Below are 22,871 nucleotides of genomic sequence, written 5' to 3' on the forward strand. Positions count from 1 at the left end.
TTGGCTGGGTGGTTAAATGACTATATTCTTAAGATAAGATAAGATAAGATAAGATTTTGTTCGGATTTTTAACCCGGAGGGTTAGCCACCCAGGATAACCCAAGAAAGTCAGTGCGTCATCGAGGACTGTCTAACTTATTTCCATTGGGGTCCTTAATCTTGTCCCCCAGGACGCGACCCACACCAGTCGACTAACACCCAGGTACCTATTTGCTGCTAGGTGAACAGGACAACAGGTGTAAGGAAACGTGTCGAAATGTTTCCACCTGCCGGGAATCGAACCCGGGCCCTCCGTGTGTGAAGCGGGAGCTTTAGCCACCAGGCCACCGGGCCACCTTGAAATATTAAAATCAAAATTTTATTTCATTGCTAAGGTTACAATGTGTATTTACATTTCAAAATTTGATTGGTACAAAGACTATCATGCTGAGGCATTTTGGTCAGACTTAACCTAATTAGTCTGCCCAAAATGCCCCAGCATGATGGTGGCTAATTTGTACTTAGCAAACCAAAATTTTAATTACACATTGTAACCTTTACAAAGAAATAAAATCTCTATCATCATCTTAATTACTTAATACATAAAGACTACTTAAGTCTAGACAGGTGAAGAGTGGTAGATTACAAATATTCAATAGTATTTTACTTGATTATTAATATGAGGTAGTACAATTTATGATACAGACATACATTTTTAAGTTTGTAATAATGGCTTAATAGTTAAGGGATAATAAAATATTTGGGAGAATTGCTTTAAATTTGGTTAGAGTTTAGCATAGTGTGAGTATGGTTGTTATTGAGAGATGAAGTGATTTTTTTAGTATAGTTCTCAATTGATTTGTGATCAGAGGACCTCTTGCTGTTCCAGACAAAGAGTTCCAGATCTTCGGGACCTTTATGTGCATTACATTTTTGCATAGTGTGAGACGGACACGAGGGATGTCAAAAAGTGTTTTGTGCCTTGTGTTATGCCTGTGTTCTATTGAAGCTGTCTAGGAGAAGTTTGAGTGGAGGGTTGATATTGGAGTTTAATGACCTGTATATATAGCAGGCACAATAATAAGTATATATTTTGTATATTAAGTAAGTTCAAGCTTTTCAAAAGTGGTGGGGTATGTTGTCTGGCGCAGGAGTTTGTGATCATATGCACCGCTGCTTTTTGTTGGGCTATTGAAGGTTAAGGTGATTGGCTGTGGTAGATCCCCAGGCACAGATACCATAGGTGAGGTAAGGGTATATTAGAGAGTGATATGAAGTAAGGAACACTGTTTCGGGTACATAGTATTATATCTTGGAAAGGATACCTACTGTTTTGGAAACTTTCTTAGTTATATGCTGGATGTGGGTCTGAAATTTAAGATTACAGTAAGGTGGAGACCTAGAAATTTCCCCTCAGTGTGCCTTGTAATGGGTAAGCCATTTATTGGTGTGCTTAACTGGATATTTAATGCTCTGTTTCCAAAAAGCATGAAGTAGGTTTTTGTCTATATTGAGAGTAAGTTTATTGGTCGTCATCCAGTTTGATATTTTATGTAGCTCGCTGTTTACATGACACTAAGTATAATCGGGTTTGAGTGGGAGAAGACGTAAGTGGTGTCATCTGCAAATAAAACTGGTTTAAGGAGTCACAGTGCATTTGGGAGGTCATTGATGTAAATAAGAAAGAGTAGAGGACCTAGGACACTTCCCTGTGGCACTCCCAACTACAGGCTGAGTAGTGGAGGTCACGTCATTTGTGTATACATACTGGTGCGTACCACTAAAATAAGATTTTAGGTAATTGAGTGTACTCTGTTGTCTGTTCATTAGGTAGGATTTGAAGTAGTTTTGTGTGTGTCCTCTGAGTTCTTAGTGATTAAGCTTATGAAGCAGAATATTGTGGTCAACTGTATTTTAAAACTCTTGGGCATATCACTAAAAAATCCAATAGGATATTTATTTCTAGTGCTTCATTAACCCTTTGAGGGTTTCGGACGTACTAGTATGGCTTACGACCCAGGGTTTTTGACGTACTAGTACGCCTAAATTCTAGCGCCCTCAAATCTAGTGGGAGAAAGCTGGTAGGCCTTCATATGAAAGAATGGGTCTATGTGGTCAGTGTGCACAGTCTAAAAAAATTCCTGCAGCACACAGTGCATAATGAGAAAAAAAAACTTTGACCGTTTTTTGGGAATAAAACAGCGACTTTGCACTGTATTTTCGTATGGTATTTATTGTTGTATTCTAGTTTTCTTGGTCTCATTTTATAGAATGGAAGACATATTACAGAAATTGAGATGATTTTGACTGGTTTTACAATGAAAGATACCTTGAAATTGAGCTCAAAGTAGCAGAAATGTTCGATTTTTACCAAATTTCAAAAGTAAACAAATCGTGCCAATGGTCCAATACACGTCAACTGGTGAGTCTAATATTCTTTCACAAGTGTGCCAATAATATTTATACCATTTTTTACACTAATGCAGTAGTCTGCATAACAGTAAATCTTATATTTTTTGTGAGAATAAAAATTCAAAGTGGAAAGCAAAAGAATATAAGAGGGGCCTTGAGACGTGACTAATGACCAGAGGAAATGTCATTTTAGTGCCAGGAATGTCTTTCTTGTTTATTCTGGACCCTATTTGGAAATTGGCATCTTTTGAGATTTGTATGAAATTGGCAAAATTGCTAAATTCTGACCACTGTACTAGATAGTTGAATTTCATAAATGGATGGTTTCTTGCACCCACTCGATAGAAAAAATGGAGTTCTAGCGAAATATTCATATTTTTTGTCGACTAGTACAGTGGAATTGGCCGAAAATGGGGCTCAAAGTGGGCAAAATCGCCGATGCGTAAATATCCCTGAGACCTCTAACTTCGCGAGAGCATAATTCCGTAAGTTTTCCATCAAATTTCAAACTTTTGGTGTCCTTATGATCGGGAAAAGATTCTCTATCTTTTCATAAGAGAATTTTTTTTTTTTTTTTTTAATTTGGCCGACCCTGAGAACGAGTTTCGGAGAGGGCCTGTCGACCCTCAAAGGGTTAACTGTCAGTCATTTTTATAACAGCTTCATTAGTGTTGTTTTTAAGATTTGAAACCAAATTGCCAAGTGGTAAGAACATGATTGGATAATTATGAGTGAATAAATTTTTCTATTACTATATTTTTGATAGTATTGGAAGATTAGATATTGGTCTGTATTTGTTAGCATCAATTTGTTTACCACCATTGTTGATGTGTGTTATCCTGGCTTTTTTTTTTTTTTTACAGGAAAGGTTTGTTTTTCAATTTGTTGAATATTGAAGTAGATGGATATAATCCCTGTATTGTTTTCTTGTAGATAGTACAGGTTGGCCATCACTAATCCGGCATCATTGGGACTTGTAATGTGCCGGACTAGTGAGTTTGCTGGATTTCAGAGTGGTTAGGTTAGAGTACACTTAATTAACCTATCACTGGCTTACTGCTGTGGATTTACAACCATCTGCACAGTTTCTAAGTCAGTGTAATGATGAATATGATATGAATCTGAATAATGATGAAATTTGAAATTATGCTAGCCAAAATTAGTGCCAGTTTACTGATGGACTGGATAACTGATTGCCGGATTAGTGATGGCCGACCTGTAATAGGTATTTCTTCAATGCTATTAGCTCAGTTTTTGTTATTTAATAATTGATGTTGTTTCAGAGGTTGATGTAGGAGCCAAATAGAAAGAGTTTTGATAATTATCGTTAAGAGAGCTACTGATGCTATGGGATTCTGGGATGTTCTCTTCAAGATTAATTCCTACTGTAGAGAAGAAATTGTTACTCTTATTCACAATACACTATCAGTAGTTGAGAGGGGGAAAGTTTCCTTAATCTGGAGAGGATAATTTGTTTGTTCTGAGCGAGTGTTTTCGAAGTTTTTTAATAGAAAGTTGTTAAGCATATAAAAAATAGTAATTCTGTCTAGATACACTCAGTCTTGTGAAGGTTGGTGAGGTCTGCTTTACTGTTGCCCTGGGAATTAGGTATAGCCCATTCTTTATAATAATAATAATAATAATAATAATAATAATAATAATAATAATAATAATAATAATATCTTTATTTCTACAAGTACATGTACACAGTATACAAGCCTAGCTGACATCAATGACATACTATTATATAGAAAGCCGCTTGTTATGCAGAGCATTTCGGGCAAATTAGGTCAGTTTTGTCCCAGGATGCAACCCACACTGGCCAACTAACACCCAGGTACCTATTTTACTGATAGGTGAACAGGAATGGCAGGTGTCTTATGGAAAGACATCCTAATGTTTTCCAGCTGTACTGAGGACTGATCCCCTGACCTCAGTGTGTGAGTTGAGTGAGCTAGCGATCGAGCTACGGGACACCTAAAGAGCAATGTTAATCCTATGGGCATCACTTTACTGTGATCTGTCATTGAGGACATTGTTGCATTCGTGGATTTACATCTTAGTCTTAGCACTCAAATATGCTGTGAGCAGTAAATTTTAGCACAGTATAAAAAAAATTCTTGCCTGTAATGCATGATGGGAACATCTAACCCCTGACTTTATTGAAGTGTTTTCTAGTGTGGTTTGCTTGGTTTTATTGATTATTTCTTGGTATCAGTTGACAGGCCAAAAGACTTGTAAAATAAAGATGATTTAGCTGAAAATATTAAATTTTTGGCAGCTATTCCCTAGGAAGGGTAGGATCTACCCCTACTACCCCAGTTTTTATAGGTTTTTACTGGATCTGCTTTAATTATTTGGACAGTATAAACCATGACCAGCTATTCTTGCTTATATTTTACTAGCAAAGTAATAAGGTAAAACTTCAATTACTTGTGTGATGACGGATTCTAAATGGAGGGCAAATGTTATGTAGAAGCAGTCTTGGAGCATGATTAATGAACAGAGGAAAAGTTACTTTATTTTGGACTGTTTTTAAATTGGAATTTGTTGACCTTTGTATAATTTGACCTAATTCTAATTCTGGGCACTGTATAGGGTAGTTCTAATACTTGAATGGCAGTTTCTTGTACTAAGTCAATAAACTGGAAGGCATACTAGTGAAGCAGCTAGAAATTCTGTTGGTTTGAATAATGGAATTGGCCTCAGATTGGATGAAATTGCATTTGCATAGTGTTTCCCGACCTTCAACTTCGCTCTTGCATAATTTTATAAGTTTTCCATGAAATTTTGCATTTTTGGTGTCATTACCTTTAGAAAAAATTTTCTCCTCTTTTATAAAATAAATATTTTTAAAAATGTGATGTTGACAGGATTTTTACTTTCGTGGGTCGCGACAGTGAAAGGGTTAAAGTGAGGGGATGAGAATACAGTGACAATGAGAATTTACAATAGTTATGTCAGAATAGAGGGATTGTAACATATGGTACAATATATATATATATGGGACTAGAAAAATATAAGTAGTACAGTAGGATTCAAGATGTGTTTGAATTACATTAAGGTAAAGAGGTGTTTTTTAATAATAGCTTTGAAACAGTTGGCTGATGTGTGGAGTTATGTTGCAGTTTTTGAACTGTAGGATCGGCACTTCTCTGGCAAGACAGTGGAGTGAGTGATGATGAAAGCGTTTCTTCTTTTTTTTGGTCACCCTACCTTGGTGGGAACAACCGATGTGTTAATGCAAAAAAATATAAAATAATTTTCAAATTCAAATTTTTATTTCTTTGCAAAGTTTACAATGTGTGACTGACATGTTAAAAGGAGTCTATTTCCATGCATAGTTTAAAATGGTTAATTACAATTTTGACTCGTAAGTGCAAAGAAAGCCACTATCATGCCAAGGCATTTCGGGTAGACCAAACATAATACATTACAGACTATAATTGATACTGGATAAATAACAAAAAGGCACAATACCGTGACTGGAACGATACACAAATAACCCGCACATAAAAGACAGAAGCTTACGACGACGTTTCGGTCCGACTTGGACCATTGACCAGTGACTTTGTCAATGGTCCAAGTCGGACCGAAACGTCGTCGTAAGCTTCTGTCTTTTATGTGCGGGTTATTTGTGTATTAATACTGGATATATACAGTGGAACTCCGGTTTTCAAACTTAATCCGTTCCAGAAGGTGGTTCTAAAACCGAAACGTCCGATAACTGAATCAATTTTTCCCATAAGAAATAATGTAAATACAATTAATCTGTTCCAGACACCCAAAAGTATTCACAAAAATTTCATTTTTTACGTACACAAAACAATGATAAATATAAATAAATATAAACATTACATACCTTTGTTGAAGACTCATAGGAGGAAGAGAGGGAGTAGGGGTTATTGTTTGGAAGGGGAATCCCCCTCCATAATGACTTCAGGTAACAAGTCTCTCTCTGGGTTACTTCCCTTCTTTGTCTTTTAATGGCACTAGGACCAGCTTGAGAGTCACTGGACCCCTGTCACACAAAATATCTGTCCAGAGAGGTCTGTTTTTGGCGTCTAAGATTTGTTTGAAGTGGGACAAGGTTCTGTCACTGAACATGTGGCTTGTTTCAGCTTGGTCAGAGTGGTATTTCTCTACAAAACTTCGCAACTCATTCCACTTTGCACACATGTATTTAATCACTAAAGCAGGCACCTTCTCCCCTCTCTCTTCCTCCTCTTCTGAAGCAATTTCCAAAGCTGCAGTCTGTTGCTGTTCGAGTTGAAAGTCTTGCAGCTCTTCAGTGGTTAGCTCTTCCCTGTGGTCCTCCACCAACTCTTCCACATCCTCGCAACTCACATCCAACCCCATGGACTTCCCCAGTGACACAATAGATTCCACAACAGGCATGGGGTTGACAGGGTCAGCCTCAAACCCTTCAAAATCCTTCTCTTGGACACAGTTGGGCCAAAATTTTCACCAAGCAGAGTTCAAAGTCCTGGAAGTCACTTCCTGCCAAGCCTTACCTATATGGCTTATGCAATGGAGGATATTGAAGTGATCCCTCCAGAACTCTCTTAGGGTCAATTCAGTGTCAGAGGTCACTTCAAAGCACCTTTGAAACATTGCTTTGGTGTAGAGTTTTTTGAAGTTAGAAATGACCTGCTGGTCTATGGGCTGAATGAGAGGAGTGGTGTTAGGAGGCAAGAACTTCACTGTTATAAAACTGAAGCCCCTAAACAATTGGTCTTCCAAGTCTGGAGGATGAGCAGGAGCATTGTCCAGTACCAGGAGGCACTTGAGTGGCCATTTCTTTTCCAGGAGGTATTTTTTCACACTTGGGCCAAACACATCATGGACCCACTCTTTGAAATTTGCCTCGTGACCCATTCCTTATTATTAGCTTTCCACATCACACACAATTTACTCTTGAAGACATTGTTTTTCTTGAACATTCTGGGATTTTCAGAGTAAAGACTTCACTTTGAAATCCCTACTAGTATTAGCACAGAACAAGAGAGTTAGCCTGTGTTTCATAGGCTTGTGTCCTGGCAGTACCTTTTCCTCCTGCATGATGTAGGCCCTCTTTGGTATTTTCTTCCAAAAGAGGCCTGTTTCGTCACAATTAAACACTTGTTAGGGGAGGAATTCTTCAGCCTCTACGTACCCCCTTGAATTCATGCACGAATTTTTCAGCTGCATGTTTGTCTGAACTTGCAGCCTCACCACGCCTTACAACACTGTGTATGGCACTACGCTTCTTGAATCTGTTGAACCAGCCTCTGCTGGCCTGAAAATCACTAGCAGCAGCACTCGTTTCAGGCATTTTCTTTACGAGATCCGCATGTAACTGCCTTGCCTATTCACAAAGATCGACTCCACAACACTATCTCCCGCTAATTGTTTTTCGTTGATCCACACCAATAACAGCTCCATATCTTCCACTGTTTGTGATCTCTGTTTCATTAGCACATTCACCCCCTTTTGCAGCTTTAGCCTCCTTGATTTCTACTTTCTTTGCCAGGATGGAGAAGTTTGTTGATTTCGACTTCCCATACATTCTGGCAAAATCAGCTAAACGTATGCCATTTTCATATTTTTCTATGATCTTTTTATCTCTATCATGTTTTTTGCCTTCTTTATCAAAGGGCTGGCACTAGAAACTTTCTTTGGGCCCATTCTGGCTTATTTTGCAGTCACCGTTAAAAAACAAGCACCAAAAACAAGAGATTGTTCTGAAATATTTTGGAATGCACAAAGTAATGCTCACTCAACCAGTGACAGACGCAGGCTGAGAGGTGTAGTGGCGGTGTCCCGTGGGCGGCCAGACATGTATAATACGTCTGATTACGGAGGAAGGTCTGATATCAGGAACAAAATTTTGCACAAAAAACTCCTAAAACTGAAACATCCAATAACTGGAGCATGCAATAACCAGAATTCCACTGTATATTAGTTGGTTCGAATTGAACATTGATTTATATATATATATATGCACCTCTCCTCCCCTAAAAGAGTTTTAGAGCTCAATTTATATTTGTATTGATTGTCCTGTATGTATAGTATTCACAGTAGAAAAAGTGAAGGTTTTGTATGTTGAGTAAGTTTAAATTTTTGAAGAGTGGGGGAAGTGTGTTGTCTGGCACGTCCTTGAGTCATCATTCATACTGCAGCTTTTAGTTGAGTTGCTGTTGGTCATAGGTGATTTGCTGTAGTAGATCTCCAGGCACAAATACCACAGGTGAAGTAAAGATAAATTAGAAAGTAGTATAGAATAGGTATTGTTGTATAGGACACACATGGTAAAGTATCTTAGAAAGGATGCATACTGTTTTGGAGACCTTGGATGTCTGTTGAATGTGACTATTGGATTTAAATTGCTGTCAGGGAATAGAACTAAGATTTTTTTCCTCATTTTGTCTTATGATGATAAATGATTCACTCATTATAACTAATTGTATATTTTTATCTCATTTCTCAAACATCACATAGAAGGTCTTGTTAATATCAAGAGAATGTATTGGTTGTCATCCAGGAAGATACAGGCAGGCCTCACTTAACCCGTAAACGGTCCAAGCAGATCTACTTTCACATGTGTAGTGCTACAAAAGTAGATCTACGTTTTTTTTACATATTTTCAAATATAACAAAAAAAAAGAAAAGTAGATCAAAGTTTTTTTACAAATTTTCAAATGTAAAAAAACAAAAAGAAGATCTACTTTTTTTACATACTTTCAAATGTTGAAAAAACGTATATATATGTTTGGACCGTTTATGGGTTAATGCAGCAATTGCATTCCTGAAATTGGCACTTTATGTAATTTTACACTGTGTGATACGAAAAATACATGGAAATAATAGGGTTAGGTTCATGATGCCTCCAAAAATAAGAAAGACAAATTTTATGTTTATTTTGTCAAAAATATTGTAGATTTTGACAAAATAGATTGTGTATGATATTGCTTTTTGACCTAACACCACCACCAAGGTGGATGGCTGTGGGTTGTGATGAGGTTGGATGGCTGTGGGTTGTGTTGAGGTGGATGGCTGTGGATTGTGTGACAAGGTGGATGGCTATAGGTTGTGTGATAAGGTGGATGACTGTGGGTTGTGTGATGAGGTGGATGACTGTGGGTTGTGTGATGAGGTGGATGACTGTGGGTCATGTAACAAGGTAGATGATTGTGGGTCATGCAGTAAGGCAGATGGCTGTGGGTCATCCAACAAGGTGGATGGTTGTGGGTCATGCAACAAGGTGGATGGCTGTGTGTAATAGGCTGAGGTTGATGCAAAGTTCTAACATGCTGGAGTCCTAGGAATTCTTTTCTGCTTTTCTGCTCTGTTTTTCCCAGTCTTACTTTACACATCTAATAAGGCTTCATTGCCTGTTTCATAGCCTACTTCACAATGCATTAGTGAGGGTCTTAATCAGTGAAAATTTCTGTAAGTTTACTGGTACATGTAGGTCCTAGATTGTCAACTGTTTTACTTCCAGTTCACCTTCTTCATCCTCTTCTGTTTTCTCCCTCCCTTCTATCTGACAATTCAGGTCCTCCAACAATTTCTCAAGTGTTTGTTTATCATCACCATCGTTTAACCCTTTGACTGTCGCAAGCCCATTTCTGAAACCGTCATTCTACGTCGCAAAATTTTTGGAAAAAAAAAAAAATTTCTTATGAAATGATAGAGACTCTTTTCCCGATGGTAATGACACCAAAAGTACTAAATTGGATTGAAAACTTATGGAATTACGCTCCCACGAAATTAGCGATCTCGGTGATATATATGCATCGGCGATTTCGCCGACTTTGAGCCCTATTTTTGGCCAATTCCATTGTTCCAGTCGACCAAACTCATAGCTATTTCTTTAGAACTCCATTTTTTCTATCAATTGAGTACAAGAAACCGCTCATTTACCAATTTCAAATACCCAGTTAAGTGGTCAGAAATTGGCAATTGGCCAAGTTCTCGCAAATTAAAAAAGATGCCAGTTTCAAAATAGGGTCCAGAATAAACAGTGCAGACATTCTTGGCACTAAAATAACATCTCCTCTGTTCATAACTCACGTCTCCAGGCCCCTCTTATATTACTCTTGCTTTATGTTTTGATTTTTTATTCACACAAAAAATAGAAGATTTACTGTTATGCAGACTACCGCATTATTGTAAAAATGGTATAAATAATATCAGTTCACTAGTGAAAGAATATTAGACTCCCCAGTTGACCTGTATTGGACGTGTGGTGTAATTCTTACTCTTGAACATTGGTAAAAATCGAACATTTCTGCTACTTTGAGCTCAATTTCAAGGTCGTTTTCATCGTGAAACTAATCAAAATCATCTCCACATCAGTAATATGTTTTCCATTCTATCAATTGAGACCAAGAAAACGAGAATACAACCATAAATACTATACGAAAATACACCTCAAAGTCGGCGTTTTAATCCAAAAACACAGTCGGAGTTTTTTTTTCTCATTATGCACTGCGTGCTGCAGGATTTTTTTATACAATGCACACTGACCACACAGACCCATTCTGTCACATGTGAGCCTACCAGCTTTCTCCTGCTTGATTTGAAGCCGCTAGAATTATTGAGTACATATACGTCCGAAACACTGGCTCGTAAGACGTGTACATACCGCCGAAACAGTCAAAGGGTTAAAAGTTCATTCACCCCTGGCTTCATCTCCTCAAAGCTAGTGCACTCAACTTGCCAGATCAACAATTTCCTGAAAAACCTGTGAACTTATTCACTGCACCAGACCATATCACTGTGGTAGGTCAGCAGAATGGGCTGCAAAAAGAGGTAACATGTACTACAACCTCTAGACTAAATTCTGAAAACAATGCAGCATTAGCTTAGCTCTATATACAGTATCTTCAAGTGGATAGCTTTCATTTCCTCAGTACCATTTAGTGTTAAGATGAATGTAACATGTGTTTTGGTTGCTGCACAATCTGAGCAAGATATCCTCCATGTCCCATAGCCCCAGCTTTCTGTACCTCATTGCATGCAAAAAGTGTAATAGTTATACTTCAAAACCTTTAAGAGTCAGAGAAGCTGCAGCTAAATTTCCCCTAAGAGACCTAGTAGGTATAGTTCAACTCTTCCAAGATGCTTAGGAGCTGGAAACCAACACCTTCAAGAGGCCTTAGAACTTGAGCTCACTCTTTGCCAGTATATTAACACCCTCAGAAGGCTCAAGAGCTGTAGATCAACCTAGTCTAACATAGAAAATTAAGACAGTGCCAAGATACATGGTACACTATAAACACTGTCTCTACGTCCACAGCAGGACTCGAACCTGCAAATTCTGTATCAGAGTCTACAGTACTTTACCACGGAACCTGACTCCATGGTAAAGTACTGTGGACTCTGATACAGAGTTTGCAGGTTCAAGTCCTGCTGTGGATGTAGAGACAGTGTTTTTAAATAATTTTGCCTGTTTGCGAATTGTTGACCATGGTACACTATATAATGACTGTGTAACTAATATTTAAAAATACTTCTTACAAAACAGTTTACTTTGCAATCTGTGTATGTAAGTCATTTTTCTGGTAAACTTACCCAATTGGGGATCTATATCTGTGCATAATCTGTACTATTCTTGTATATATTTTTTAATTTAGATAAATTATCTAATATAAAGAAAATGGCATTAAAAAATTTCTTTTTCTTGCTTTCAGAAATTTGTGCATAGTGACTTGACAAGATGTTTGGGTTTATGAAAAAAGATAAGGACAAGGAGGATGAGAAGAAGAAGAAAAAAGATAAAAAAGACAGGAAAGAATCAAAACGTTCCAAAGATCGGGCCACACTTACTCTAGATGAACTCAAGAGGTTGGACGAAGCGAGACGCAGCCTCATAGGCAAGGGACGTAAAAAGAAAGATGACAAACTACCTAGCGGCATTACTGCTGATTACATGGAACAGTTCAGATCAGGGCTAGGTAATGATCAGTCAGAAGTAGATCTAACTTCTGCTGGTACTTTTAAAGAGCTTCGAGAGCGATATGAAGCTATGGCATCAGCTTCAAGCCTCCACAGTGATTCTAGTAGTGATGGAATTTCACTTCGTTCAGGCATTGGACTGCCACCTAGACCTCCAAAACGTGGAATCTTGAAAGGGAAAATGGATTTAGAGAATACAGAATACCATGGTGTTAAAGGAGACATAGATGATGAAGGTAACCTCTTAGAAAATACAATGCAAAATGAACTTATTATGTATGAAAATCTCCGTCAAGAACGAGAGATGGTAGAAGCACAGAGATCGTCTGTTACATCCTTAACTAGTGCAAGACGAGTGTCCAATGGGTCTGGTCCTATAAGTCCTCGCAGTCCCCCTCAGCAGCTAATGAGTCCTTTGCGACAACCTCATCCAAAAGTGGTGGTGGAGCGTAGTCCTGTAGATGCGTTTGAGCATCCTAAAAGCCCTCCAGCCACTCCCACTAGTCCTATACCTGTGGGTGAGAGTGTTGGCCATCATCATACCAAAACATTTGCTGCTGACTTGAGACTTCCTGCCTTAGTACCTGCTCAGCCACCAGCACCACGCACCCTTACTATCGATCGATCACCAGCTGGGGACTTCGGATTTTCTCTGAGAAGAGCACAGGTTGTCGAACGTAGCCCTGATAACACAGAAACACGGCGTACTATTGTGTTTGCTGAGCCAGGAGCTGTAGGCCGCGCCAATGTAACTGGGCTGCTTCCTGGTGATCGGCTCTTGCAAGTGAATGGTATTAGTGTAGAAAATAAAATAAGGGATGAAATTATTGAGCTTATCAAGGCATCACCCAACTGTGTCACCTTAGTGGTAAGTACTTCTATTACTTCTCATTTATCTTGTCTTTAGCCTATTACAGTTAGTAATAATATGTATTTGTATTTTTTTATGGGGGGTTATGATTTGTAAATTCATTGATAATTTTGTTTTTATTGGAATTAAGAGACTTTAAAATAATTCATATACAGTGGACCCCTGAGTTTCGTGATTAATCCGTTCCAGAGAGCCTGCCGAAAGTCGAAATTGCCGAATGGCGAAACTATTTTCCCCATAAGAAATAATGGAAATAAAATTAATCCATTCCAGACACCCAAAAATATTAAAATAAAATATTTTTTGTTTTCAAATTAAATGAAGATTTACATACTGAAAACAATGAGAAATCAAGCACATGCATATAAAAAATAATAATAACATTACACTTACCTTTACTGAAGACTTCTGGGTGGATGGAAGACGGGAGGAGGGGATAGGAGGAAGGTGTACACTATTGTTTGGAAGGAGAATCTCCTTCCATTAGGACTTCAGGTATAAAGTCCTTATCTGGGGTTACTTCCCTTCTTTGTTTTTTAAAGGCACTGGCTCTGGGAACAACTTGAGAGTCACTGGAATCCTGTCGCACAAAATATCTGTCCAGAGAGCTCTGTTTCTGGCATTTCTTTAAGATTTGTCTGAAGTGGGACACAACACTGTCATTGTACATGTTGCCAATACAGCCTGCAACAGCTTTGTTAGGGTGAAGTTCATCCATAAATGTTTGCACTTCAGTCCACTTTGCACAAATCTCCTTAATCTTTGAAGAAGGCACCTTCCTCCATCTCTCTTCCTCCTCCTCCTCCTCTTCCTGAGCTGTGATCTGTTGCTGTTGCAGAGGAAGCTCTTGCAGCTCTTCAGTGGTTAGCTCTTCCCTGTGGTCCTCCACCAATTCTTCGACATCCTCACCACTCATCTCCAACCCCAGGGACATCCCCAATGCCACAATAGATTCCACAACTGGCATAGGCTCCTTAGGGTCAGCCCCAAACCCTTCAAAATCCCTCTCTTCTACACATTCTGGCCACAATTTTCTCCAAGCAGAGTTCAAATTCCTGGAAGTCACTCCCTCCCAAGACTTACCTATAAGGTTTATGCAATGGAGGATATTAAAGTGATCTTTCCAGAACTCTCTTAGGGTCAATTCTGTGTCTGAGGTCACTTCAAAGCACTTTTGAAGCACTGCTTTTGTGTAGAGTTTTTTGAAGTTTGAAATGACCTGCTGGTCCATGGGCTGGAGGAGAGGAGTTGTATTAGGGGGCAAGAACTTCACCGTGATGAAACTAAACTCCTCCACTATTTGCTCTTCCAAGTCTGGAGGATGAGCAGGAGCATTGTCCATTACCAGGAGGCACTTGAGTGACAGTTTATTTTCCAGGAGGTATTTCTTCACACTGGGGCCAAACACTTCATTAAACCAGTCTAGGAAAATATCCCTTGTGACCCATGCCTTACTGTTAGCCTTCCACATCACACAAATTACTCTTGGCGACACTGTTTTTCTTGAACACACTGGGATTTTCAGAGTGATACACCAGTAAAGGCTTCACTTCAAAATCCCCACTAGCATTACTACAAAACATGAGAGTAAGCCTATCCTTCATAGGCTTGTGTCCTGGGAGTGCCGTTTCCTCCTGCGTGATGTAGGTCCTCTTTGGCATTTTCTCCCAAAAGAGGCCTGTTTCGTCACAATTACACACTTGTTGGGGTTTGAATTCCCCAGTGTCTACGCACTCCTTAAACTCCTGTACAAACTTCTCAGCTGCAATTTTGTCAGAACTGGCAGCCTCACCATGCCTTAGCACGCTGTGAATGCCACTACGCTTCTTAAATCTCTCAAACCAACCTTTGCTGGCCTTAAAATCACAAGCATCATCACTTGTTGCAGGCGTTTTCTTTACAAGATCGTCATGCAACTGCCTTGCCTTTTCACATATTATCGACTGCGTAACACTATCTCCTGCTAACTGTTTTTTGGTAATCCACACCAACAATAACCTCTCCACTTCTTCGAGGATTTGTGATCTCCTTTTTGTCAGCATATCTACCCCTTTTGCAACAACAGCACACTTTATTTCCTTTCTTTCGCCACGATCGAAGTGATGGTTGAATGGGGTTTGCCATACATCCTGGCAAGCTCTGTAACACGCACTCCACTCTCATATTCTTCAATGATTTCCTTCTTGAATTCAATCGTGTTCCTCACTTTCTTTACCAAAGGGCTTGCACTAGCTTTCCTTGGGCCCATGGTGACTTATTTAGCAGTTGCCATCACAAAAAACAATGGATTAATACGTATGAACCCGCGGGGTGATGGTCACGTGTTGGTAAACAATGGCACACTGAGCGTGAATGGTGTGGGAGACTGGCTTTGTGTGCACGGTGACGGGCGGACGGCTACCGGACGGTCGCCGAATCACGAGTCTAATCACAAACCGCGAGGCCAAATTTTGCCGAAAAAACTTGCCAAAAGTCGGATTTCACGAAAGTCGATGCTGCCGAAACTCGAGGGTCCACTGTACAGTGGAACCTCAAATATCGAACTTAATACATTCCAAGAGTTAGTTCTAACCTAGGTAGTAGGTTGGTAGACAGCAACCGCCCAGGGAGGTACTACCGTCCTGCCAAGTGAGTGTAAAACGTAAGCCTGTAATTGTTTTACACGATGGTAGGATTGCTGGTGTTTTTTCTGTCTCATAAACATGCAAGGTTTCAGGTACGTCTTGCTACTTCTGCTTACACTTAGGTCACACTACACATACATGTACAAGCATATGTATACACACCCCTCTGGGTTTTCTTCTATTTTCTTACTAGCTCTTGTTCTTGTTTATTTCCTCTTATCTCCATGGGGAAGTGGAACAGAATTCTTCCTCCGTAAGCTATGCGTGTTGTAAGAGGCGACTAAAATGCCAGGAGCAAGGGGCTAGTAACCCCTTCTCCTGTATATATTACTAAATATGAAAGGAGAAACTTTTGTTTTTCCTTTTGGGCCACCCCACCTCGGTGGGATACGGCTGGTGTGTTGAAAGAAAGTTAGTTCTAAATTCGAAAGTCTGAAAAGCGAAGCAATATTTCCGTAAGAAATAATGGAAATACAATTAAACCGTTCCAGAAACCCAAAAATATTCACAAAAAAAATACATTTTATAGAAATTAATTACAGTTTTACATACAACAAATATAGTGTTCAATTATGTATTAATAAATGTAAATAAACATATAAAATAACATTTTTACTTGACTTTATTGAAGATTGGTGATGGCATCTGGAAGATAGGGAGGAGGAGAGAGGGAGTTGGGGTTAGTGTTTGGAAGGAGAATCCCCCACCATAAGGACTTCAGGTATCAAAGCCCTCTCTGGGATTACTTCCCTTCTCTGTCAAACCAGCCTCTGCTGGCCTTAAATTCACTATCAGCATTGGTTCCAGGAGATTTCTGTACCAGATCAGCATTCAACTTCCTTGCCTTTTTGCAAATAATGGTCTCTGCAACACTATCACCTGCCATCTCTTTATCCTTGATCCACACTAGCAACAACTTCTCAACCTAATTGATTGTCTGTGGTCTTTTTTAGGTTAGCATATTAACACCTTTCGCAACATCAGCTTCCTTGATTTGTTCTTTCTTTGCCATGATAGAACCGATGGCTGACTTGTTTTTCCCATACATCCTGGCAAGCTCAACAAGTCTCACACCACTCTCATACTTCTGTATTATATCCTTCTTCACATCTATGGTGTTTCTCACTTTCTTTACTGAAGGGGTACCACTAGCAAGTTTCTTTGGGCCTATGGTAGCTTATTTCATAGTCCCACAATCACTAAACACAATGAAATAATCGTAAAATGTTTGAATGAGACCGCAGGTTAGTGTTCACTCAAGCATCAGCAAAACCAGACTGACTCACGGCGCCTGCATGGGGACGATGACAGAGCGGACTGCCGGACAGGTCCGGTACCTGGCGGTTCGAAAATAGGGGCAAGTTCGATAATAGGGACAAAGTTGGTTCGAAAAAAGCGTCTGATTTTCGAAGAGTTCGATAAATGATATGTTCGAAATTTGAGGTTCCACTGTGTGTATTTAATGAAAATCTTAAACTTGGGCTTATTTGAAAAAAAGAAGTCTGGTCCAGTATGTGTACTGCTATATCATGTTTTATTTCTTTTTTTTTTTACCAACCCCCTAAAAATGGGAAATGTAATAAGTCATTATGTGGCCAACATGAATAAGATGGGGAAGGGGGATCGGTGAATACCGACAAGGGGGTTCAGCACTGGTGAGGGTCAAGAGAGGTGAGGGAGGGTCAACAGAGATGAGGGAGAGTCAACACAGAAAAAAGGAGAAAGGATGAGCTATAGGGGGGAGAGGAAACCGAAATGAGTGTTAGGCCAGCACAGATGAAGGGGAAAGAGTCTGACAGACAGACACCACTCTGTGCTAGCCACAACTGAGATGAAGGAAACAAAGATCTTACACAAGCAAAAAAGTAGTTGTTATTCAACCTTTACAGCAGTTTTGCATGATACGTTAGAGTGGCATAAGACATGACAGAACTGGAGTGGTGTAGGTGATCTGTGGAGGTTGGAGAGGACATTTGAGGTGAGGTTAGTTTTAGAAGTGACAGCAATACATAAAATGCTTCAAGTTGGAGTTTGCAGGTAAGCTACTGTGTTGGGAGGCAGACAGCCATGTTAAAAATTTATGAGCCATTCCACTGCCCCACCTGCATAAATAAAATGTTTAAAGTACATTTCCATTTTTACATATGTGCTGTGTTGTAAATATAAAACTAATTACTTGCAGTAAATATTTAAGGGAAAGGATGGGGAAGAGGAAATTTAGTAGATTCCCATGACTTGTAGCAGAAGAGACAGGTGAAAGGCAAGTGTTAATTGTGACACTGAAACACACACTGTAGATGACAAAAAAAGGCACAATACCGTGACTGGAATGATACACATAGAAGAGAGGATCTCATGACTACGTTTCGGTCTGACTTGGACCATTTACAAAGTCACACTAATGAAAAGGAGAGGAGGGAGTACAGTATATATAGGCTGCCATGAGGTGGTAGTAGTGGTGGAGGTGGAGCCTGTCAAATACTAAGAAAGAGGAGCACTGCAAGGGAGATAGGGGCCCACAGAGGGTAGGAGCAAGAACACGGGGAGGGGGGAATAATGAAGGACCAGCTACCCATGGCAGAAGAAAGACAACCCAAAGGAGAAAGAGGAAAGAGAAAAGGGGAAGAGGGAGGAGAAGAAAAAGGAATCAGGTTAAGACATGGGTGTTCTGAAGTTTGGAGCATTTCACAATGTAGTGGGAAAGGAAAGCATTAACTCTTTCAGGGTTTCGGCCGTACTAGTACGGCTTACGCACCAGGGATTTTGACGTACTAGTACGCCTAAATTCTAGCGCCCTCAAATCTAGTGAGAGAAAGCTGGTAGGCCTACATATGAAAGAATGGGTCTATGTGGTCAGTGTGCGCAGTATAAAAAAAAATCCTGCAGCACACAGTGCGTAATGAGAAAAAAAAAACTTTGACCGTGTTTTTGGATTAAAACAGCGACTTTGCACTGTATTTTCGTATGGTATTTATTGTTGTATTCTAGTTTTCCTGGTCTCATTTTATAGAATGGAAGACATATTACAGAAATTGAGATGATTTTGACTGGTTTTACAAAGAAAAGTACCTTGAAATTGAGCTCAAAGTAGCAGAAATGTTCGATTTTTACCAAAGTTCAAAAGTAAACAAATCATGCTATGTGTCCAATACACGTCAACTGGTGAGTCTAATATTCTTTCACAAGTGCGCTGATATTATTTATACCATTTCTACACTAATGCAGTAGTCTGCATAACAGTAAATCTATTTTGTGAGAATAAAAATTCAAAGTGGAAAGCAAAAGAATGTAAGAGTGGCATTTGGATGTGACTAATGAACAGAGGGATGTCTTTCTTGTTTATTCTGGACCCTATTCGGAAATTGGCATCGTTTGAAATTTGTGTGAAATTGGCAAAATTGCTAAATTCTGACTACTGTATTGGATAGTTGAAATCGGTAAATGGGTGGTTTCTTGTACTCATTCGATAGAAAAAATAGTTCTAGCGAAATAGTTATGATTTGTGTCGACAAGTACACTGGAATTGGCCGAAAATAGGGCTCAAAGTGGGCAAAATCGCCGATGCGTAAACATTGTCGAGACCGCTAACTTCGCGAGAGCATAATTCCGCAAGTTTTCCATCAAATTTCATACTTTTGGTGTCATTAGGGTCGAGAAAAGATTCTCTATCTTTTCATAAGAAAAAATAATTTTTTTTTTTTTTTTAAATTTGTCCGACCCTGAGAACAAGTTTCTGAGATTGCCTGTCGACCCTGAAAGGGTTAGCAGAGATGAAGCCAGGACTGTAAAAGTTGGAAGTAGGGTAGACAGTTTTAGCAGAAGACCAGTTAATAGGATGACTATGATCTCTGACGTGACAGAAAAGAACATTGTTGGTGTCGGCAAGCCCAACACTACTTTTGTGCTCCCTAAGTCTGTCAGAAAGAGATCGGCCAGTTTCTCCAAAGTACTGAAGAGGACAGGAGGAACAAGAAAGAGTAATCACCAGGAGCATCTATAGAGGGAGGAGAGGTATGAACTAGATTAGTGCGACGAGTGTTAATCTGACGGAAAGTAAGTTTGATGTCTAAGGAACGCAGAGAGTTGTTGAGATTAGAAAGACTGGAAATGTAGGGAAGGCAGAGAACAGGAGAGTTCCCAGGCATAGAGAGTTTGGGAGAAAAGAAATTCCGTTAAGCACGTGAGAAGGCAGAGTCTATGAAATGGGTAGGGTAGCCAAGACGGGAAAATGAATTAGTATGTAGAGTGGAAATTTCTGATTCAAGAAACTAAGGATCACAAATGCGGAGAGCACAGAGAAAGGGGGAGATAACATTTTTCTTGACAGAGGAAGCATGATAAGAAAAGTAGTGGATGTACATGTCACTGTGCATAGGCTTGTGGTAAATGGAAAAGGCAAAAACCTGTATCTGAGCGGTGGACATGGACAGCAAGGAAAGGAAACAAGGAATTAGATTCTCATTCAGCTTTAAACTTAATGGGAGGGGCAAGGTTATTAAGAGCATCAATAAATGGTTGGAAGAGGCTAGAGTCATGAAGCCACAGAGCAAAGCTGTCATCTACATAGTGGAGCCAGAGTGAAGGGAACACATTAATAGTAGGAAGAAGAACAGTCTCAAAGTATTCCATGTAAAGATTAGCAAGGACAGGAGAGCCCATAGTGACACCAAAGGCTTGAGAATATTTGCCTTGGAAGGAAAAGGAATTTGAGTCCACACAAAGGCAGTTAAGATCAAGAAAGACATCAATAGGTATAGGGAGATGAAGAAACCCTTCATTGGCCTTCTCTCTAAGAAAATCAACAATATCATCAAGAGGGACATTGGTGAAGAGGGACTCAACATCAACACTAAGCATCTTACAGGTCGGGAGAGAGCAAACCCGTTCGATGAAGTGGGCAGGAGAAAAAGTACCAAGAAAGGGAGTGAGGGTTTTGGCAAGCCAAGAAGCAAGAGAATAAGAGACAGAACCTCTAGAGGATATGATAGGATGCAGAGGAATACCAGGTTTATGAGTTTTGGGAAGGCAATAGAAATAGGGCAGAGAGGGACAGATGACATGAAAACGTTGAACGGGGTCAAACTCAGGAGGACAGAGGTCGGAGAGAGTCCTTTAGTTTTTTGTTGAAAGTTCTCTTGATGTGATCAAGAGGGTTGGAAATGAGAGGAGTGTAGGTACATGAGTCAGAGAGGAAGATATCAGCTTTACGAAGGTAATCCTCGTGATCAAGGATAATTACCTAATTACCTTTGTCAGAAGATAGTATGACAATGCTAAGGGTTAGATTTAAGAGAAGAAAGAGCAAGTTGATAGCAGCGAGGAAGGTGGTGGTTCTTAGAAAGCAAACATAATTCATTTTCCCGTCTTGGCTATCCCTCCCATTTCATTGACTCTGCCTTCTCACGTGCTAAACGGAATTTCTTCTCTCCCAAACTCTCTACTCCTGGGAACTCTCCTGTTCTCTGCCTTCTCTACATTTCCGGTCTTTCTAATTTCAACAACTCTCTCCGTTCTGGCAGACTAACACTCTTCGCACTAATCTAGCTCATACCTCTCCTTCCTTTATAGATGCTCCTGGTGTCTACTCTATTTTTTGTTTCTCCTGTCCTCTTCAGTACTTTGGAGAAACTTGCTGATCTCTGTCTGACAGGCTTAGGAAGCACAAAAGTAGTGTTAGGCTTGCCGACACCAGCAATGCTCTTTCCTGTCACACCAGAGATCACAGTCATCCTATTGACTGGTCTTCTGCTAAAACTGTCTATCCTACTTCCAACTTTTACAGTAGCCATCTGGTTGAATCCTCCCTTATACACAACTTTCCTTGTATGAATCTTAGTCCTAGCTTCATCTCTGTTGATGCCTTCCTTTCCCACTACATTGTAAAATGCTCCAAACTTCAGAACACCCATGACTTAACCTGATTCCTTTTTCTTCTTCTCCCTCTTCCCCTTTTCTCTTTCCTCTTTCTCTTTTGGGTTGTCTTTCTTCTGCCTTGGATATTTGTTCCTTCATTATTTTCCTCCCCTCTGTGTTCTTGCTCCTACCCTCTGTGGGCCCCTATCTCCCTTGCAGTGTTCCTCTTTCTTGGTATTTGACTCACTCTACCACTACCATTACTACCTCCACCACTACTACTTTCTACCTCCACTAACTACTACTACCACATCCTGGCAGCCTATGTGTACTCCCTCCTTCTCTCCTTTTCGTTGGTGTGACTTTGTAAATGGTCCAAGTCGGACTGAAACATCGTCGTAGATCCTCTCTTCTATGTGCAGGTTATTTGTGTAACACACTATACATCTTTATCAAGTCACCTGATGTGATGAAGCGCTACACATTCGCATGAAAGCTACCTCTGCACCTCTCATTTCTTCAGTACTGATATGCTTTTGGGAAACAGAGCACTAAATATCCAGCTAAACATATCGATAAATGGTTCACCCTTTACAAGACACACACAGGGCAAATTTCCAGGTCTCCACCTTGACTGTAATCTTAAATTTCAGATCCATATCCAGCATATAACTAAGAAAGTTTCCAGAACAGTAGGTCTCCTCTCCCAAATACGATACCATGTACCCCAACGGGCCCTCCTTACCTTATATCACTCTCTAATACAGTGGACCCCCGGTTTACGATATTATTTCATTCCAGAAGTATGTTCAGGTGCCAGTACTGACCGAATTTGTTCCCATAAGGAATATTGTTAAGTAGATTAGTCCATTTCAGACCCCCAAACATACACGCACAAACGCACTTACATAAGTACACTTACATAATTGGTCGCATTCGGAGGTGATCGTTATGCGGGGGTCCACTGTATACCCTTACCTCACTTGTGGTATTTGTGCTTGGGGATCTACTGCGGCCAGTCCTATCAAACCTTTAACCCTTTCAGGTTCGCCAGGCCCTCTCCGAGACTTGTTCTCAGGGTCGCCAAATTTAAAAAAAAAAAAAAATATTTTTTCTTATGAAAAGATATAGAATCTTTTTCCGATCATAATGACACCAAAAGTATGAAATTTGATGGAAAACTTACGGAA

At 39.7% G+C, this 22,871-nt stretch overlaps 1 protein-coding gene across 4 annotated transcripts in view; it reads left to right on the plus strand.

Annotated features, from left to right (window-relative positions):
- The window catches only part of LOC128693582 (unconventional myosin-XVIIIa), a 269,739-nt gene that overhangs the window by 17,927 nt on the left and 228,941 nt on the right, over positions 1-22,871 (plus strand). For all 4 annotated transcript variants that reach the window (XM_053783376.2, XM_053783375.2, XM_053783377.2 and 1 more), the window contains exon 2: positions 12,069-13,201. In XM_053783376.2, coding sequence (XP_053639351.2) covers positions 12,095-13,201 — 1,107 coding nt within the window. In that variant the 5' untranslated portion in view covers positions 12,069-12,094. The remainder of the gene's footprint in view (positions 1-12,068; positions 13,202-22,871) is intronic.

The sequence above is a fragment of the Cherax quadricarinatus genome, chromosome 57, assembly GCF_038502225.1.
Source record: "Cherax quadricarinatus isolate ZL_2023a chromosome 57, ASM3850222v1, whole genome shotgun sequence".
Lineage (NCBI taxonomy): Eukaryota > Metazoa > Arthropoda > Malacostraca > Decapoda > Parastacidae > Cherax > Cherax quadricarinatus.